The 17,829-nt window shown below is 34.8% G+C and overlaps 2 protein-coding genes, 1 long non-coding RNA gene and 1 pseudogene across 3 annotated transcripts; 1 reads left to right on the top strand and 3 right to left on the bottom strand.

The window, feature by feature from the left end:
• Positions 1 to 4,856: 4,856 nt before the first annotated feature.
• LOC120279640 (AP2-like ethylene-responsive transcription factor AIL5) lies at positions 4,857 to 5,815 on the bottom strand. Its single transcript, XM_039286564.1, has 4 exons — positions 5,686 to 5,815; positions 5,509 to 5,597; positions 5,344 to 5,409; positions 4,857 to 4,975 (listed from the first exon to the last, which is right to left on the bottom strand). The coding sequence occupies exons 1-4, from the start codon at positions 5,693 to 5,695 to the stop codon at positions 4,886 to 4,888; spliced, it is 255 nt and encodes an 84-aa protein (XP_039142498.1). The 5' UTR covers positions 5,696 to 5,815; the 3' UTR covers positions 4,857 to 4,885.
• Positions 5,816 to 5,862: 47 nt separating this feature from the next.
• LOC120279641 lies at positions 5,863 to 7,920 on the bottom strand. The gene is made up of 4 exons (XR_005541975.1): positions 7,779 to 7,920; positions 7,339 to 7,418; positions 6,541 to 6,646; positions 5,863 to 6,413 (listed from the first exon to the last, which is right to left on the bottom strand). It is a non-coding gene; the product is annotated as an uncharacterized LOC120279641 (long non-coding RNA).
• Positions 7,921 to 9,621: 1,701 nt separating this feature from the next.
• LOC120278469 lies at positions 9,622 to 10,134 on the bottom strand (annotated as a pseudogene).
• A 5,227-nt stretch (positions 10,135 to 15,361) lies between these two features.
• On the top strand, positions 15,362 to 17,323 carry LOC120278467. Its single transcript, XM_039285261.1, has 2 exons — positions 15,362 to 15,634; positions 17,012 to 17,323. The coding sequence occupies exons 1-2, from the start codon at positions 15,362 to 15,364 to the stop codon at positions 17,321 to 17,323; spliced, it is 585 nt and encodes a 194-aa protein (XP_039141195.1).
• The last annotated feature ends 506 nt before the right edge of the window (positions 17,324 to 17,829 follow it).

The raw sequence follows: 17,829 nt of genomic DNA, 5'->3' as shown, positions 1-17,829 counted from the left end.
AATTTGGAACTCAAGGTGTTACCTGAACACTTGGAGTATGCTTTTCTACTAGAAGGGTCAAAGCTCCCTGTCATTATAGCTTCGAGTCTCTCCACAGATCATAGAGATAAGCTTGTGAACATGTTGAAGAGGCATAAGGCTGCTATTGCTTGGAAGATTTCTGACATAAAGAGTATCAATCCTTCATTTTGTACTCATAAAATCCTAATGGAAGACAATTACAAATCTGTAATTCAACCTCAGAGAAGATTGAACCTGAACATAAAGGAAGTTGTCAGAGCAGAGGTGGTAAAACTGTTGGATGCAGGAATTATTTATCCCATCTCCGATAGCGCTTGGGTGAGCCTGACTCAAGTAGTTATGAAGAAAGGGGGAATGACGGTGGTGAAAAATGAAAGGAATGAATTAATTCCAACCAGAACAATTACAGGTTGGCGTGCCTGCATTGATTACAGGAGGTTGAATGATGCAACTCGAAAGGATCATTTTTCGTTACCGGTTTATTGATCAGATGTTGGAGCGATTGGCTGGGCATCAGTTTTATTACTTCCTTGATGGTATGTCAGGATATTTTTAGATTCCTATCGCTCCAGAAGATCAAGAGAAGACAACATTTACTCGTCCCTATGGTACTTTTGCTTACCAAAGAATGTTTTTCGGATTATGCAATGCACCGGTGACATTCCAACGTTGCATAACTGCCCTTTTGATGATCTCCTAGAGGATATCATCGAGGTGTTCATGAATGACTTCTCAGTGTTTGGGGATTCCTTCGACATTTGTTTAAGAAATTTGGAGAGAGTATTGGTGAGATGTGAGGAGATAAATCTTGTTCTTAATTGGGAAAAGTGTCACTTCATGGACCAAGAAGGCATTGTCCTTGGTCACAAGATCTCCCAAATGGGGATGGAAGTAGACAAGGCGAAGATTGAAGTCATAGATAAACTTCCTCCACCAACAAATGTGAAAGGAGTTCGTAGCTTCTTGGGGCATGTGGGGTTCTACAGGCAGTTCATCAAGGATTTTTCGAAGATCACTCAACCATTGACAAAACTCCTTGAAAAGGATGCCTCTTTTGATTTTGGAAATGATTGTTTGGTTGCTTTTAATTTGTTGAAAGAGAAATTAGTTCAAGCACCAATTTTGATCACACCAGATTGGAATGAACCATTCGAGCTCATGTGCGATGCGAGTGATATGCTTGTGGTAATTCGGTCCATTTTCCCTTGCTTGTTACTTTGTTATCTTGGTCATTTTAGTCATTTTCTCATTGTCTTTAGTTTGGGGCATCTTACCGAGTGTTTGACGATGTATTTAGGATTAAAAAGTGGTTTTTAGCGTGAGCACGGTCGTGCTCAACCCATGTCGGTCCCATTGATTTTCTCAGGAGAATCTGGGCATTCAAACTTTAAATTTCAGCTCTGACACACCCGTGTCGGGAGCACTCAGACCGTGTTCTTTCTTCAGATTGGTGCTACATTATTTAGCTATAGTGATCGTGCTAGCTCTAACATGCCCGTGCGGGTCCTAATGCCAAAATTGCCTGGAAAAATCAGTAGGAGGACATGGTCATGTTCAGACTGTGTTCCACCTGAAATATCATGCATTCATCTCTTAAAAGCCCCGTTTGAGTCACTTATCTTTTCTCAAAAACCTTCCCATTCTCTCCTCCTCTCTTCCTCCGCCATTCTTAGGGTTTAAGGCGTGATTTTGGTGGGATTTGTGGGCTTGTTCTTGGATCCTAAAGAGTGGTCATCCTTTGACTCAAGGTAAACCCTCTTCCTTGCTTGTTCTTCCTTGTTCATTGGATGAGTATAGCTAGGGTTTTGTTGTTGATCCAAGTGGGAGCTTGATTCTTTCTCCTTTTCTTCCTCTTTGATGGTAAAACTAGAGAGGAGTATTGGTGTTGATTTGTAAGACCTTGGTATCGAGAAATCCTTGAACTTTCTTCTTCCTTGATTTTGGGATTACTGTAGTACCGAACCAAATTTGGTTATTCTTGCTTCCCTTGTTAGTTTTAAGGGTTGTGTGAGATCTATTCTTGTTAGATCTTCTAGCTAGAGAGTTTAGAAAACCTAAGAAGCAATCATTACCCCATTTTGAGCATTTTCCTTCATTTCAATTAATCTAGTTGTTGATGTTGTTTGGGTATTTGTTTGGTTTGTTTAATTGCTTCTAGGAGGAGAAACTTCAAGTAAGGGGAAAGAGCCGGTGGAGAAGTAACACCGGAGGTTTCTAGCTCGCCAAGTTTGTGAGTGGGATTTACAAAAGTTTGGATTATGACTCACGCATGCTTGTTTAATATTTAAGTTGCTTGCCTTTGAATGATAGACCCCACATTACTAAATCTCTTTAAAATTTTTGCATGGAGTTTAGAAATCATGGTGATTTATGATTTGTCTTATTGCATAAATATTTGCAAAGTGTATATATATTGTTGTGGTTTGGAAATCCTGTGTTTTGAAATATATGTTTCAAATTATGCATTTTTAAGAGATTTAATGCTCTTGTTATGATGACCAAAAAGGCATGTGGAAACTGAGTTGAATTTTATTGTGATGATGGAATCTTTGAAGTATATTTTCAAAAGATACTTTTGTATGATGTTCTTGATGAAAATTATTTCATGGCAAACGTTATAAACAAGCTATTCACTCTTGAAGTGAGAATTGTAATTGTGAACACTTGTGATTTCTTAAATGAGAATTATGTTATCATGTTGATGTATACTGAGCCTACGGGTTGGATTATTATTTAAATGTTTTGATGGAGACATGGGAGCCGAGCTCCAATACTTACCACAATAATAAGTGGATGGAGACATGGGAGCCGAGCTCCAATATAAACGTATGCATGGATATTGCATGCTTTTCTCATTCTTTCCCTCATTTTTTATAAGAGATTTTTTATATTGTTTTTTTTTATTATTATTTTTTGTTTAAGCCCCACACAGCCAGACCATCCGAGGCCCAATTCACTTGCCATTTTTCTTATTGTTATTATTATTATTATTATTATTATTATTATTATTTCTTCCCATGTATATTCCTTTTTGGTGGGACCCATGATCAATGCTCATCATTTATTTATTCCCAAATAATAGCCCATGAGTATATATGCATGGCATTATTTTTAATTCTTTTCTTTTATTTTAATCACATCAACACCAAATGAAGAGCAGGTGCTTTCCACATTAAATCACCATAAGGTATCATTACAACTTCCATGATTTTAAATATATATATATATATATATATTTGGAGTGAGGCACGTTAGTATATATGTGCATGCATGCCACTCATTTTTGGTGAGGGATAAGCACATCTATATATATATATATATTCTCAGCAAGATGAATATACATGTCTTTTCATCATGCATGAGCCACATGAATTGATTTTTATACTTGGAACCCCATACTCATCATTTAAATGGTGGGCCTGGATTATTTTTATTTTTATTTATTTTTTTATTTTTTTGCATGCTTGTCATTATTTCATTTTTTTGACTTTTTTTTTTCTATTTTTTTATTTTTTATTTTTCATGCACATATGCATGCTTTTCATTCATTTTATTTTATTTTATTATTGCACGTATGCATTTTTCTATTATTTATTTATTTATTTACTTTTTGCCATGCATGTGCTAGATTGATCATTTCTTCTTGAGACATTGAGACAAACCCTTGCCATTGAAGTTTCATGTGAGCTCTGATGGCACATCATATGGTATTCCCATGCTAAATTGAACATTGTCTCTTGCTGCAAATGCAAGGATATTAGTACATGAGACTATGCTTTTGCATTCAGTCTTGAGACAGGATTTCGCTACATCGATGATTTCAAGGCCAGCAGGCAAGTCAGGATCATCATTAAGAGCTTTCATAACTTCACTTTGACTATAGATTCAGCTACAGGGCATTTGAAATACCAGCGAAAGCTGGAAACACATTTACTCTTCCAAGATCCATCTCTTCAAACCTTAACCAAGTTTTCTGCAAGTGTTTCTTGATGAATAGAAGCAAAGAGAATTTCACAGCCATTTCCTTGTCATAACTCTCTCCTGAGAATGGTTATCACTTGACTTGGCAATCATTTGAACATTGTTTTTTTAGTATCTTGGTGTTTTTCTTAGCAAGGAATTACAAAGATAAGAGATGTGCAAAACCTATCAAGTAAACGAGAAGAGGAGAGAAAGTTGAGAAAATTTTCACACTACAGGAAAATATGCATTTTGCGGCGGTTTTTGAGTAATTTAGCGGCGGTTTTAACCGACGCTAAATTAATTATGCGCCCGTTTTAAAACCGCCGTGAATACTAGCGTCGGGACTCATTTTACGGCGGTTTTCATTAACGGCCGGAATAACCGCCGCGAAATGCGGTTTTCATTTCGCGGCGGTTTTTCATGCGGTTATAACCGCCGCTAATTACATACACATCCCCCTTGCCTTGAATTTTCCGGCAGTTATAACCGCCGCCAAGGTCAACTTTTCCGGCCGTTTTAAACTGCCACGAATTGCATTAATTGCATTTACCGGTGGTTTTAGCGGCAGTTCTTAACAGCCATGAAATGCAACATTATTGTTTTTTGTTTTATTTACCGGCAGTTTTGGTGGCAGTTTAAACTGCCGCTAAATGTATATATTATAGCTTATATTGTTTTTCCCGGCAGTTGAAAACTGCCGCTAATGCCAACTAAGTTTTTTTTTTTTTTTTTATTATTTTTTATAAATATGCAATTTGTTTACAATATTATACCTGTCAAAGTTTTATTAAGTTACATTACACACCATTCAATTACTAAACAAAAAAATAAAAATATATTTCATAAATAAAATTTATCAAACCATTAGCACAAAAGATTCGCCGTTACGTCAATTGAACAATTACATCAATGGAACTAGTTTTTTGTTTACATTATGAGTTGCACTTGACAATAATAGTGCTGCATTCATGGCCTTTTCACTTGTTATTACCTGTATAAACAATAAATCTCTCATTAATTAATTAGAGCAAAGAATGATTTGGATAAATCCATATATATAAGGAATATAGCTTGTGACACCATGGTAGATAGAAGCACCTCTAGAAAACCAATGCTTTTTTTTTTTTTGCATTTATAATTACACTAACTAGTATTAACATATACTCTTATTGTGATGCTTAAATAGCCTATGAAACATATATATATATATATATATACCTTGAAAGAGATGCAACATATTTTTGTGTGGACATATGTTTGATTGATAATGATACTAACTAGTATTAACATATACTCTTATTGTGATGGTTAACTATGCCTATCAAACATATATATATATATATATATATGTATATATACCTTGAAAGAGATGTGACATATTTCTGTCATATGTTTCATTTCCTCTAACTCCTCATAGTTAGTTATCTGAAAATATACAACATTAATTAAATATATATATATATATATATATATATGAAAGGAATCAATGAAATTAGTGTTAAAAAGGTAGAGAGTTTAAGTTACATGAAAGTTGGTTGTCGTAGTTGTTCCCAAGTACTTAAGAGAAGCCAAGTCATAAGCTCTTGCTGCCTTATTATCTTTATCATAACCTCCTGTGTGTGTATATAAATATAACAAATCAAGCTTTATATACTTAAAGTAACAAGATGTAAAAGAGAGGAGAATTAATTATTTGCTTACCAAGATACATTGCATGCAATGAAGTAGTTCATCCCAATTTGATTGAAATGAACATGTTCATAAACAAAAAGAACACATGCAAAAACCTTAATTAGTTATTTTGCCAATGAACTAATTATAACAAGTATTAAATGTATAAATCTAGCTAATAAAATCACACCTTTTGTACTCTTCTGACTTTGGCCTTCTCTACTGCAACTATGTATCACAAACAAGTATATAGATAATTAACAATATATATATATATATATATGTTAGAAACAAGTATATAGATAATCAATATAGATGCATCATCAACAATATAAATAACATATATATGTAAAGTACTTCATATACCTAATCATCAATAAGTCAAGAGCATGACCATTTCAACATCATTCAATTTTCAACCATGTATTAAACTTTGCCTTATATCAAGAGTTATATATAAACAAAAATCACACACATAACATTACTAAAAGATAAAAAGATCAATCAAACACAAGTTCTAGTTAAGCAAAATATAAATTCAGATCTTATATAAGCACTACAGTTCAATATAGAAATGGAAAAAACATAGAAAATCACTAATTGTTCATCAAATAGAAGATAATAATAGCCAAAAACATAATGTCATGATAAGATAAGAAACTAACATAAACAAAATAGTAAATGAAGATAATGATGTCATTTCTGTTGCAGCATCCTCAACAAATCTCCTGAAAAGAACTTGCCATCCTTAGCATACTCTGTGATAATAAAAAGATGCAAACTTATTAAATTGATCCAAAAAGACATACTCAATCAAACAAATAACATATGAAACATACATTTCATTTTTTCAAGTAGAAAAAAGTATAAAGAAAGAGATCGTACAACTTTCACTATGTGGTCATCCTGCATCGTTTGAATTCAGTTCATCGTTTGTTGAATGGCTAGCTTGTGACGAATGCCTCCCAATAACTGGGGAGCCTGCATTTTCCTATTATGAAATGATACCAATATCAAATATTAAGAAATAAAAACAAAACTTAGAAGCACAAACATAAATAATAGATTTATAACAATCATATAAAACTATAACATAAAAATGAAAATTTATCATAAACCTGATTATGTATAGAATTTGGGTTTTGATTTGCCAATTGTTGGGTAAGATTTGCTATATGTTGTTCATTAACTTCAGTTCGTTGCAGTAACTGATGGACAGTTTGCCTAAGAGAATCAACTTCAGCTTGTGTACCCCCTGCCGAATAACTTCAGCCTTTTGTTTTGCTTAATAATATTAATCATGTTTTCAATTAATCGGCAATAAATTAGTCTAATATCAATCAAAGAGATTTAACCTACTCAGCCTCCATTTTTCAGGTTATAATTTCAGCCATAATTAAGCCTTGATGCTAACCCCATGAAATTTGCTTCTTCATTTATAACTAGATCATAGCAGACAGTAATGTAATTTGAATTCATCATTTTGTTTGTGTTGAGATAAGTGCAAAAGGAATCAGAACATCCTTAATCAGCCAATTAAAACATATTGAGCTTTACTTCCAATGTCCCCACAGGCTTTAGCTCAAGGTAACTAAGAAAGAGATGAAGAAAGAAACTGAAGATCTAAATAAATTGCCCAAAAATTGAAAGAAATGAAACATGTAACTGGTAATATGAACATACCTATAATCACCAGTTATTATAGGGACAATTTTCCGCACTGGCCATACTAGTGAATCTTCAATAGCATCATGTAAAGTTTCCTGTAAATAAAACACTGTCTTGACTAACCTTAACAAGAAATTGAAAAGATAATGAAAATAAAACAGTTTGATGGAGAGTTAGATATTCATGGAAAAAGTCTTATTATGGCAAAGGACGGCAAATGCCGATTCATTATGGATGCAAAAGACTCAACTACTTCACTATATCATCGCCAATATCGTAAGATGCTGTTAATCAATCACTTTATTGGTAAACAAATGATCTTAATGGTTTGTGAATGAAAATTTTGTTACATCTACACTTGTTTTAGTATACAGTTACCCCAAGCTGTTGGTGCTTCAAGATTCAAAATTTCTGAAACAAAAACCGTAAGGAATCCAAGGAATTAGAGGGCTTACCAATGGGAGCTATTCGATTGACCAAAGGAATCTCCAATCGAACTCTCCTCTCGACTGATCAACGAAATCTCCAATCAAATTCTTCTCTCGCCGGAGAGCGGGGATGGAAATTAGGGCTAGGGTTTTGGGAGACAAAGAGAGACGAAATTGGAGGCAGAGTGAAAATGAAGGGGATTGGAAGTGAACCTATTAAGATTAAGTACCTCCAATGGGCCTGTTGGGCCGGCCTTGCATCCGTTAAAACTAGGATCCTATAATACAATATTTCTGTTTTTTATCATATTTATCCCTGCAAAATGTTATAATTATCATACAATCAGTTTTTTAATATAAATTTAATAAAAAAAATTTTAAAATAAACAAATTTCTGTTCCTCATAGTTTTGAGTGTGGGTTAAATTTTTTTTTCTTTTTTAAAATTAAAATGAATATATTGGCTTTGTTGATGGGATATTGGGTTGGTCAATTATAAAATTATATAAAAATTTGCATAGTTTGTTGCCATATATAAACAATTATATTATCTTGAACATTAAATAAGCAATTAAATATTTTTTATTAATTAGGGATTAAGGTCTTGAGTGGGTTTAACTAATAAAAATTAAGATTTAACTCAAAACATACATGAATTTTAAGTATCATTATTAATTTTTATTGCTGATAAAACTGAGGTTTAAGGATTTGTGAATGTACGATACCTCATATAAATTTAAAAAATTGAAAAAACTAATATCAAGAAAAATTGAATAATTGAAATACCTCATATTAAAAAAATTTGTTTTAAAATAAAATTTTAAAAACATACATTTAGAATTTAAATTTTCAAATTAAGTGAAAATGTAATATCCATAATAATAATTATGTATTATGTTTTAAAATAGAGCTCATTGTATGGGGACTAAGTATATAATTAAAAAAACAAATCCTTTTCTTTCAATCCAACTATTGTTTTGTTGTGTTAAAAAAATATTTCTAGATATATATATATATATATATATATATATATATATATATATATATATATAGTATATATATATATATATAATTATGTTTTTTCACATTTTTTTCCATTAAATAACAAATCACTGATTATAAATTAGATAATGCTTAAAAATTGTTTTTATTCTATGAAAAAAATCTTACATGTAATTCCACATAATAATCTAAATCGTAAGATTTATATTATCAATCTATACCTAATAATAATTATTAAAAAAATAAATTATTTTTGAGGAAATTAATATGCATACATTTCGAAAGATTAATAAAGTTGGACCATTTCAAATTTAATCGAAACACTATGATTATAAACAATAATTATATAAAAAAGTGGCTATGGAAATATGCAAATAGACTAATAATTAATGAGGGATTAATTAATGTATATTGATATGCTTAATTTGATTCAATTTAATGAGCCCATTTTCAATACGAAATAATAAGAAAATTAATATTAATTATTATTAAAATAAAAAATAATTAATGAGGTATTAATTAATGTTTAATTTGATTCAATTTAATGAACCCATTTTCAATACAAAATAATATTAATATTAATAATAATAATAATAATAATAATAATAATAATAATAATAATAATAATAATCAACAATAAAATAAGAAATTCTCATAAATTGCTATTCGCGGCCGTTTTATTAAAACTGCCACTAAATGCATGACTTTAGTGGCGGTTTTATTCAAACCGCCGTGAAATGTATGACATTACCAGCGGTTTTGCTTAAACCGCCGGGAAATGCTTGAATTTCCCGGCTGTTTTACACTAAACTGCCGTAAAAATAAAACAGCCATGACAACCGCCGCAAAGGTAGAATTTCGTGGTAGTTTTACTTAAACCGCCGGGAAAAGCTCATTGCAAAATGCATATTTTCCTGTAGTGTCATCATATCCACATTTAGATCACCTGATCCTCTTATCACTTCCATGAATTTGTTCCTGTCCGGAGTGAGTTTCATGGCTAAAACTAGCCATGCCATTTCTTCAAAGTTTTAACATAGGAATCTGTACAAGCTTGTGGCATTGTCCAATCATGATGTTCAACCAAGTTGCGGGATAGTTCCACCAGAAGTCCATGGTCCTTGTCAGCCACAAAAGGCCATCGGTACAGCTTGAAGAAGCCTTTGCTGTTTTAGGTTCAACCCCTAGACACACCATGCTGTAGAGGAGCTCAAACTTTGATGGATTAGAATTATGAGTGACACTGCAACTCCAAACTTTTCTATGACCGGCAGCACAAGCTTGCACACATCGAGGAAGGGCTTGGTGAGCATCTTCCCATCCTCAGAGCTGACGTGCTTCATATCTTCTAGTGATGGCGTGAACACTGTAGTTTCCTCCATTGATACAGTGCAAGATCTGAAGATGAGCTAGTTCGCGTCGAGAATCCCACCACCTTTGTCAATAGTTCTGATTAGGAGGGGAAGTGGAGAGCAGGTTTTTATATATATATATATATATATATATATATATATGTTGTTCAAGTGCATTGATCTCTTTTCCAGACAGATCCTATGCTACGAAGCAATTGCATCATTGGCAAAAATATACTTCTTCTTAGAAATCATAGACCCAAAGCACCTGCAAGTAGAGTCCTTAAACAAGATACAGAATGCTTTAGGCCCCAAGATCTGATGGATATCGCTGCGGTTGTAGAGCTCATAGTCGAAACCCTCAAGACTTTTGATGGTCCTCAACGGATCTCCATCCTGAACGATGATGAAGTGGTACGACTGGAAGAACGCCCTCCACATCTCGAGGAAGTCAAGGTTCCGGATGGTCGGCATGATGATATCTAGCTCATCCTTGAGAAGTGGTGTGATTGGGATCGATCCATCGGCTACTGATGTTAAAGTTGAGAGCTTTGAATTCGACGAAGCGAAAAGAGACGGATCAGGCTTCCCGGTGCTGAATAAGTGCGTATACCTCTCCCGGCGCTTCTTGTTAACTTTGTCCATGATGCGGAAGAAGCATTAACATTCTTCAGTAATGCTGACAGGCAGCTTTAATATATTCTTAACAATGGCGAGAAAGAACAGGCAGCATTGGTGCATGTATATTTCCGCCAGCTCTCCAGCCTTGACAACAACTCTGCTTTGATATCTCTCATGCAATGGCAGCAGCAACAAAGCAAATGACGAAATCAGCAGTGACGACAACAACATCCGGCAGCAACGGCGGCATCGACGGCAACAAAAGCATTGGGCATACTTGACGGCATTATCTCAGTTATTCAAGTATCAACGGCGGTGAGTAGTAGTAGTGGCGAACGGCAGATTGCATGCTTGGCGGCATTATTTTAGCCACTCAAGCAGCCATAACGGTGAGAAACAGACGGCAATAGGAGATTTTTTTCTTCGATTTTCTTTCTTTTTTTCCTCTTGATTTTTTTTCTTCTTCGCTTTGACAACACGACAATAGTAAGCGTCAGTAGCAACGGTGTCAAGAGGCATTATCTCAGCCACTCAACCACGTCGGCGGCTTCCCTGACAGGCAGCAGTGGCAAGCAACCAACGTGATGACAACAACAATGGTAGCTCAGGCGATTTTTTTAATATATTTTTTTATGTATAAATATATATAAGAGGAGAGGAGTACATACTTTTTTTCTCATTCTTTCTTTTCTTCTCAATTCCTTCTCATTTTTTTTCCTTTTTTTTTTCTTCTTCTTCATTTTTTTTCTTTCTTTTTTTTTATTTTTTTATTTTTGGCTGCCTTCCCCCCAGGCTTCCTTCTTCTTTTTATCTTTCTCTTGTCTTTTTCCTTTTTCTTCTCTTTTTTTTCCTCTCTTTTTGGGTTCAACCTCCTCCTTCCTCTTTAAAGAACTCGATTATTTGCTCTTATCTTCACCACCAAATTTCTCCGCAAAATCATAACCCAACCTCCGTGAAATAATAGCTGAACCAAGTCAAAAGATAGGATAAAATCAAATTTTAAAATTTAAAATTTGATTTTTTTTAAATTTAATTAATAAATTTCGAGAGAGGATAAAATCAAAATTTAGAATTTTAATTAAATTTTCAAATTTTAATAAAATTCAATCTGCCTCGAGATATGTGTTTGGGAGCCCTCGCATTTTCTTAGGTTGCCACGAGATGTGGCTACATAAAATTTAGGATTGCCTCGGGATGTGTGTTTGGGCTATCCTAAGATTTGAGATTGCCTAGAGATATGTGTTCTCAAGGGCGATCTTGTAATTTGTATTTATGCCTTGAGATATGGTCTCAAGGGCAATTTTGTAATTTATATTTTGCCTCAAGATTTGTGCTCTCGGCTGATCTTGTGATTTAAATGTTTTAGATCGCATCGAGATCTGTGCTCTCGGCTGATCTTCCGATTTAAATGTTTTAGATCGCATCGAGATATGTTTTCTCGGCTGATCTTGTGATTTAAATGTTTTAGATCGCATTGAGATCTGTGCTCTAGGCTGATCTTATGATTTGAATATTTTAGATCGCCTCGAGATCTGTGCTCTCGGTTAATCTTATGATTTGAATATTTTAGATCGCCTCGAGATATGTGCTCTCTGCTGATCTTGTGATTTAAATATTTTAGATCGCCTCGATATCTGTGCTCTCTTTTGATCTTGTGATTTGGATATTTTAGATCGCCTTGAGATCTGTGCTCTCGGCTTATCTTCATATTCTAACGTTTTAGATTATCTCGAAAATGTCATCTAGACTTATCTTGAATATATCCAAATATAATGAAATTTATTTATTTGAACCACATGTTGTCCTAATTCGATTATGATTTGACTGTATGTAATTTTTTTTTAAAATTTTTATTCGATTTGAATTAGGATATGCAATTTTTTTTTACATAAACAGTATACTCTATATTTTTAGACTTCTTGTGGTTGTCATTGTTGTTGTTTCTACCCTTATTTTAGTGTGGTTATTTATACTTATTACCTTGGTGTCAATCCATTGAACATGGTTAAGATGATTGTTGTAAGTATTTATTGTTAAGTTATTCCTTGTGATTATAGTGGTATTGTGTAGAGAACAGGTTAGCCTTACGGCGATCTAGGATTGAGGCAGGTGTTTAACCTCCTTAGGTTGTCGTGGCTGTATGTCACATGTGGGACCCGCGGGATGGGGCATGATATACTTTAGTGGTATCAGAGCCCTGGTTTAGAGTTAGGCTTAGGTTTAGATAGTATAATCCAGTTCTAGCGTTAATTTCTTAATTGGGTCAGAAGTTGAATTCTTTATCCTTATACCTAGTGTATCCCAGTTGAGTTTGCATATAGCATTGTTGCATGTAGGAATTATTTCTAAAAGTTGTCTTGTGTTTTTCTTTCAGTAAAATGACAGCACAACGTTTATGTGCTCTCCGTGGGAGAATCACTCCCCCTGCTGTTGATACACCAAGGGTTCAGAAAGGTGGGAGATGAGGAGAGCCATCCCCGCCCTCATCTCTATCGCTACCTAATGAGGAAGCCAGTTCAGGGCATGATCCTGCAGTGGCTGCTTCAGTGCATGCCCCTGAGATTCAGGGAGCTGCTCTAGTGCCTAGTTTTGTTCCAACTCCTGAGGCACTAGAAGCCTTCAGGGTCCATTGGGCTACCAAGGGAAGACAACCTACCTATCAGGAGTATCAAGAATTCTTAGATTACTCGAGACAGACTCTAGCAGCACCACTACAGACTCAAACTCAGACTACCCCAGCACCACTATAGACCCCAGCAGTTCAGCATGCATCAGCAGAGGTCAGTGGACCTAGCCAGACCTTAGTCTTATTTAAGCTCTTGAAGGAAGCCCAACAGCTTGGATGTGGTTCTTTTGATGGCACCAGTGGTGCCATGATTGCTAAGGAGTGGATCAAGAGGGTGATTGCTAACTTTGATGATATGGGTCTAGGTGTTGAGATGAGACTTAGGGTTGCTACTAGACTGCTAGAGGGCCGAGCTAGGATTTGGTGGGACATTTTAAAGAGCAAATCCTTCGGGCGGTCACTTGGTCAGATTTCTTGTGTGAGTTTGATGAAGAATATTATATCCTATTTCACCATGATCAGAAAAGGCACGAGTTCATGAGGTTGGTTCAGGGAAACAAGACAGTTATAGAATATGAGACAGAGTTGAAGGACTTGGCTAGTTTTGTTCCAGAGTTAGTACCTACAGAGGAAGTTCTTTGTTCCAAATTTGAAGTTGGTTTAAACTTGGGCATCAGAGAAAGAATAACAGTCACAAGCAAGCAAAGTTTCAAGGAGATGGTACAATCAGCTTTGAGGGCAGAGCAGTTGGTTAGAGAAGGCAAGAGAGTTCGAGAGAACATTGCTAAGAGAAGAAGCTTAGAAATGCGGCAGCTATCCAAGAAGAGCAGGAGTGATGGTTCGTCTAAGGGCATTTCTGCATTATTCCCTGTAAGATCTCCACCACCTCAGAGCGGTAATCAATAGAGGTTCTCACGTTCTGATAGTGCTCCTAGTGTGAGAGGCCTAGAAGCCAACAACAGGTGCTGGAACTGTGGGAAGTCACATAAAGGACAGTGCCTAGCTCCTCACAAGTGTTTCTAGTGTGGTCAGACTGGACATTTAAGATCAGCATGTCCAGAGTTGGGTCGGGGTGGATCAGCGCAGCCATCTCAAGGCCATCCTAGTTAGTCTAGAGGTCTACAGCCAGTAGCACCTACCTTAGTGACTTCAAAGTTAGGAGCTGCCAGTAACACTTCACGGCCGGTTCCTTAGCAACCTCAGACTAGAGCTCAGACTAATGAGATTACAGGTACACTATCCATTTTTCAGCATGACGCTTATGTATTGATTGATTCTGGGTCAGTGTGCTCTTTTATTAGCACTGCATTTGCATGTCATGCTGATAGTCCTCCTTCTTCCTTAGAGTGTGAGTTAGTGATACATACTCCTCTTGGTGAGGAGGTAGTCAGGAGTTTGGTGTATAGGGAGTGCCCTATGCTAGTTAGTGGAGTGGTGTTGAAGGCAAACTTAATTCCTTTGGAAATTAAGGATTTTGATGCCATCCTTGGTATGGATTGGTTGGATAGGCATCATGCTTCCATTGATTGTTTCAAGAAGAAAATAACTTTTCCTGGGTCCTCAAGACCCACAGTGGTGCTAAAAGGTGTGAGAAGGACTTTGCCTTCGTGCTTGATTTTGTCCTTGGAAGCAAGAAAATTAGAGAGCAAAGGTTGTCCTGTGTATTTGGCACATGTGGTGGATACCAGATTTCAGGCGCTAGCTTTGGAAGAGATGCCATTGGTGAGGAAGTTTCCAGATGTTTTCCCTGAAGAACTGCCTAGTTTGCCACCAGATAGAGAGATGGAGTTAGCTATAGACCTACTACCTAGTACGGCTCCTCTTTCTATAACATCCTACCAGATGGCACCAGCAAAGCTGAGAGAATTGAAGACTTAATTGAATACGGTGACCATTGGGGTATATAAGGGTTTCATTCGACCAAGTGTATCACCTTGGGGTGCACCAGTTCTCTTTGTGAAGAATAAAGATGGATCTTTGAGGTTGTGCATCGACTATAGACAATTGAATACGGTGACCATCAGGAACAAGTACTCATTACCAAGGATTAATGATTTGTTTGATCAACTGATGGGAGCAAGGGTGTTCTCCAAGATTGACTTGCGGTCTGGGTATCATCAGTTCAAGATTAAGTTAGAAGATGTTCCAAAGATGGCATTTCGGACCCGTTATGGCCATTTTGAGTTTTTGGTGATGCCGTTTGGTCTAACCAATGCTCCTGCAGCATTCATGGACCTAATGAATAGGGTATTCAGGCCTTATTTAGACAAGTTTGTCATTGTGTTCATCGATGATATTTTGGTTTATTCACCTTCAAATGAGGATCATGCTCAACATTTGAGGGTTATTTTGCAAACTCTCCTGGAGAAGCAGTTGTTTGCCAAGCTTTCGCGAAATTGTTTTGGGTTGTTAATTTTTCTATGCATATTTGTGTTATATATATAGATGAAGTTGGCATTATATTTTTCAAGTAAAGACAATTCTATTATTAGAATAATATATATATATATATATAATCATTGATAGATCTAGAGTGGTGGCAGTGGGAGCAATTAGCCCCACTCAACATTGAGAAATCCATTAGATAATATTGAATTTTTTTTAATTTTTTTTCAATTTGCCCCCACTAAAACCAAGAAATAAAATAAATAAAAAAGCAATTAAAGAATTGTTTAAGGACTTATATGAAAAAATATATTATAAAAAACTAATTCAGTTTCCCATGTCTCAAGATTCAATTTTATAACTCTATCCTGTTCTTCTCATTCGTTTGACAATCTAAAGTTTGGAGTCAAAGGTGCGAATCACGGAATCAGAGAGCTTTAATCCTTGCCATTGAGTTGTTTCTTGCTACAAGCCAAATATGTATTTAAAATCCAAATTTCTGCTTTTAAAATCTTTACATAATACTTATTTTAAAATCATATCCCATCCAATTTTATTTAGGAATTTGATGCTAAGCTTAGAATCATTTTAATATAATTCTCATTGTAAAAAATAGCTTGCGCAACCAAATGGGAGATTCTTGGATGAATGCCAGTTTGATTACTTATATAGAAAAAAAAATATTTTGTAGTATTGAGAATGAAAAAAATCCAACATCGTTTTCAAACTATGAAAACACGGCATTGAATATCCCACACAATTCCTACTTTTTCAATTCATTAACTTTTTCGTCCCTCAAGCTCACACCGTCAAGTAATTTTTACTAGATTCTCATTTTTGCCTCAATGTGGATTGGGAAAAGGTCCGATCACTTCTTACTTTTGCATCATGTGTTTTTTTAAGTATTGACTTTTTCAATTTTTTGTACTATTGTGTGATGATGGGAAAAAAGTCATATCAATCCATCAGATTTTTATCTTTTAATTATTTTTTTTTGTACTAGTTTGTACTTTTTCTCTTTTGAAAGAAACAACATATTTTCTCCCATTCTTCTTCCTCACTTAAGCTTTTTTGTTACCATCTCTATATGATAATTTTCTCTTCTCTCTTCTTGTTGTGCTTCTTTGTCATTTTGTTTCGGGGCATCTATTACCATTAATTTCTTTTTTGAGGGTATTTATATCTTCTTATTTAGTATCTCACCATCCTCAGTCATATAAGGAAGGCCAAAAGAAATATACATATTTAGTGCGAGTAATCTTTTCATTTTTCTGAAAAGTTTCTCATATCTTGTGCAGTTTAAATTTTTGTCAATGCAAGGTGCTTTTGTTGTAGGTTATTAATGGAAACTTTATTGCTGTCATGAGATATAAGGGAAAGGAACAAGTCTTACAACTTGTCAAATTAACTTCTATGGAGTCAGTACTAGACATGTTATGTGAACGATGGGGCATTGTGGTTTCTTATGTAAGGATGAAGTTTGCCATACTAGATACACACAAAATTATTTGTTCTATATATTCTAAAGTAGATTTTCAGCTTGTGTACCACATATATCACATGTTCAATAATAGTGCCGTCAACTTCATAATTAATGCAGTTGAAGGGATGGTGGACATTCTCTTGGGCTCTTTACTCCTATCGTAATTATTGTGTTTATGAGTTTTTATCCTCTGTGTAAATTTATATGGCAAGATTTATATCTCGTATAATTTGAAGTATTTATTACTTGAACTTGGGTACATTAACTAACTCTTAGTTAGTGTCTAATTATTTTTTTGTTATATTTTTTCTTCTTTTAAAAGGGTCAAACATTCCACTTATATTTTGGAGTATCTACTTATTATTCATCATTTCCACTTAAAATCATAAGATTTCACTGACTATATGACGTTTCCGATTAGAATTGTAGGTTTTTGCTTACAAATATGACGCTTTCAATTACTATCTTTTGTTCTTGCTTTTTTTTTATTTGTTCCCTCCATGTTTATGATACACCACCAAAGGATTCATTATTGAAAAGCATATCTTTCAACCGAGACACATTCACTTAGTACATACCTTTCTGATTTAACTAAGGTTCAAGTCAATAAACATAATATGTGAGTGTCATGACTATTTCCACTCATGGGAAACTTACCTTAACCCTAATA

This window comes from Dioscorea cayenensis, chromosome 16 (assembly GCF_009730915.1).
Source record: "Dioscorea cayenensis subsp. rotundata cultivar TDr96_F1 chromosome 16, TDr96_F1_v2_PseudoChromosome.rev07_lg8_w22 25.fasta, whole genome shotgun sequence".
Taxonomy (NCBI): Eukaryota; Viridiplantae; Streptophyta; class Magnoliopsida; order Dioscoreales; family Dioscoreaceae; genus Dioscorea; species Dioscorea cayenensis.
Note: the sequence above shows the minus strand (reverse complement) of the source record. Positions and strands in the feature narration are given on the sequence as shown.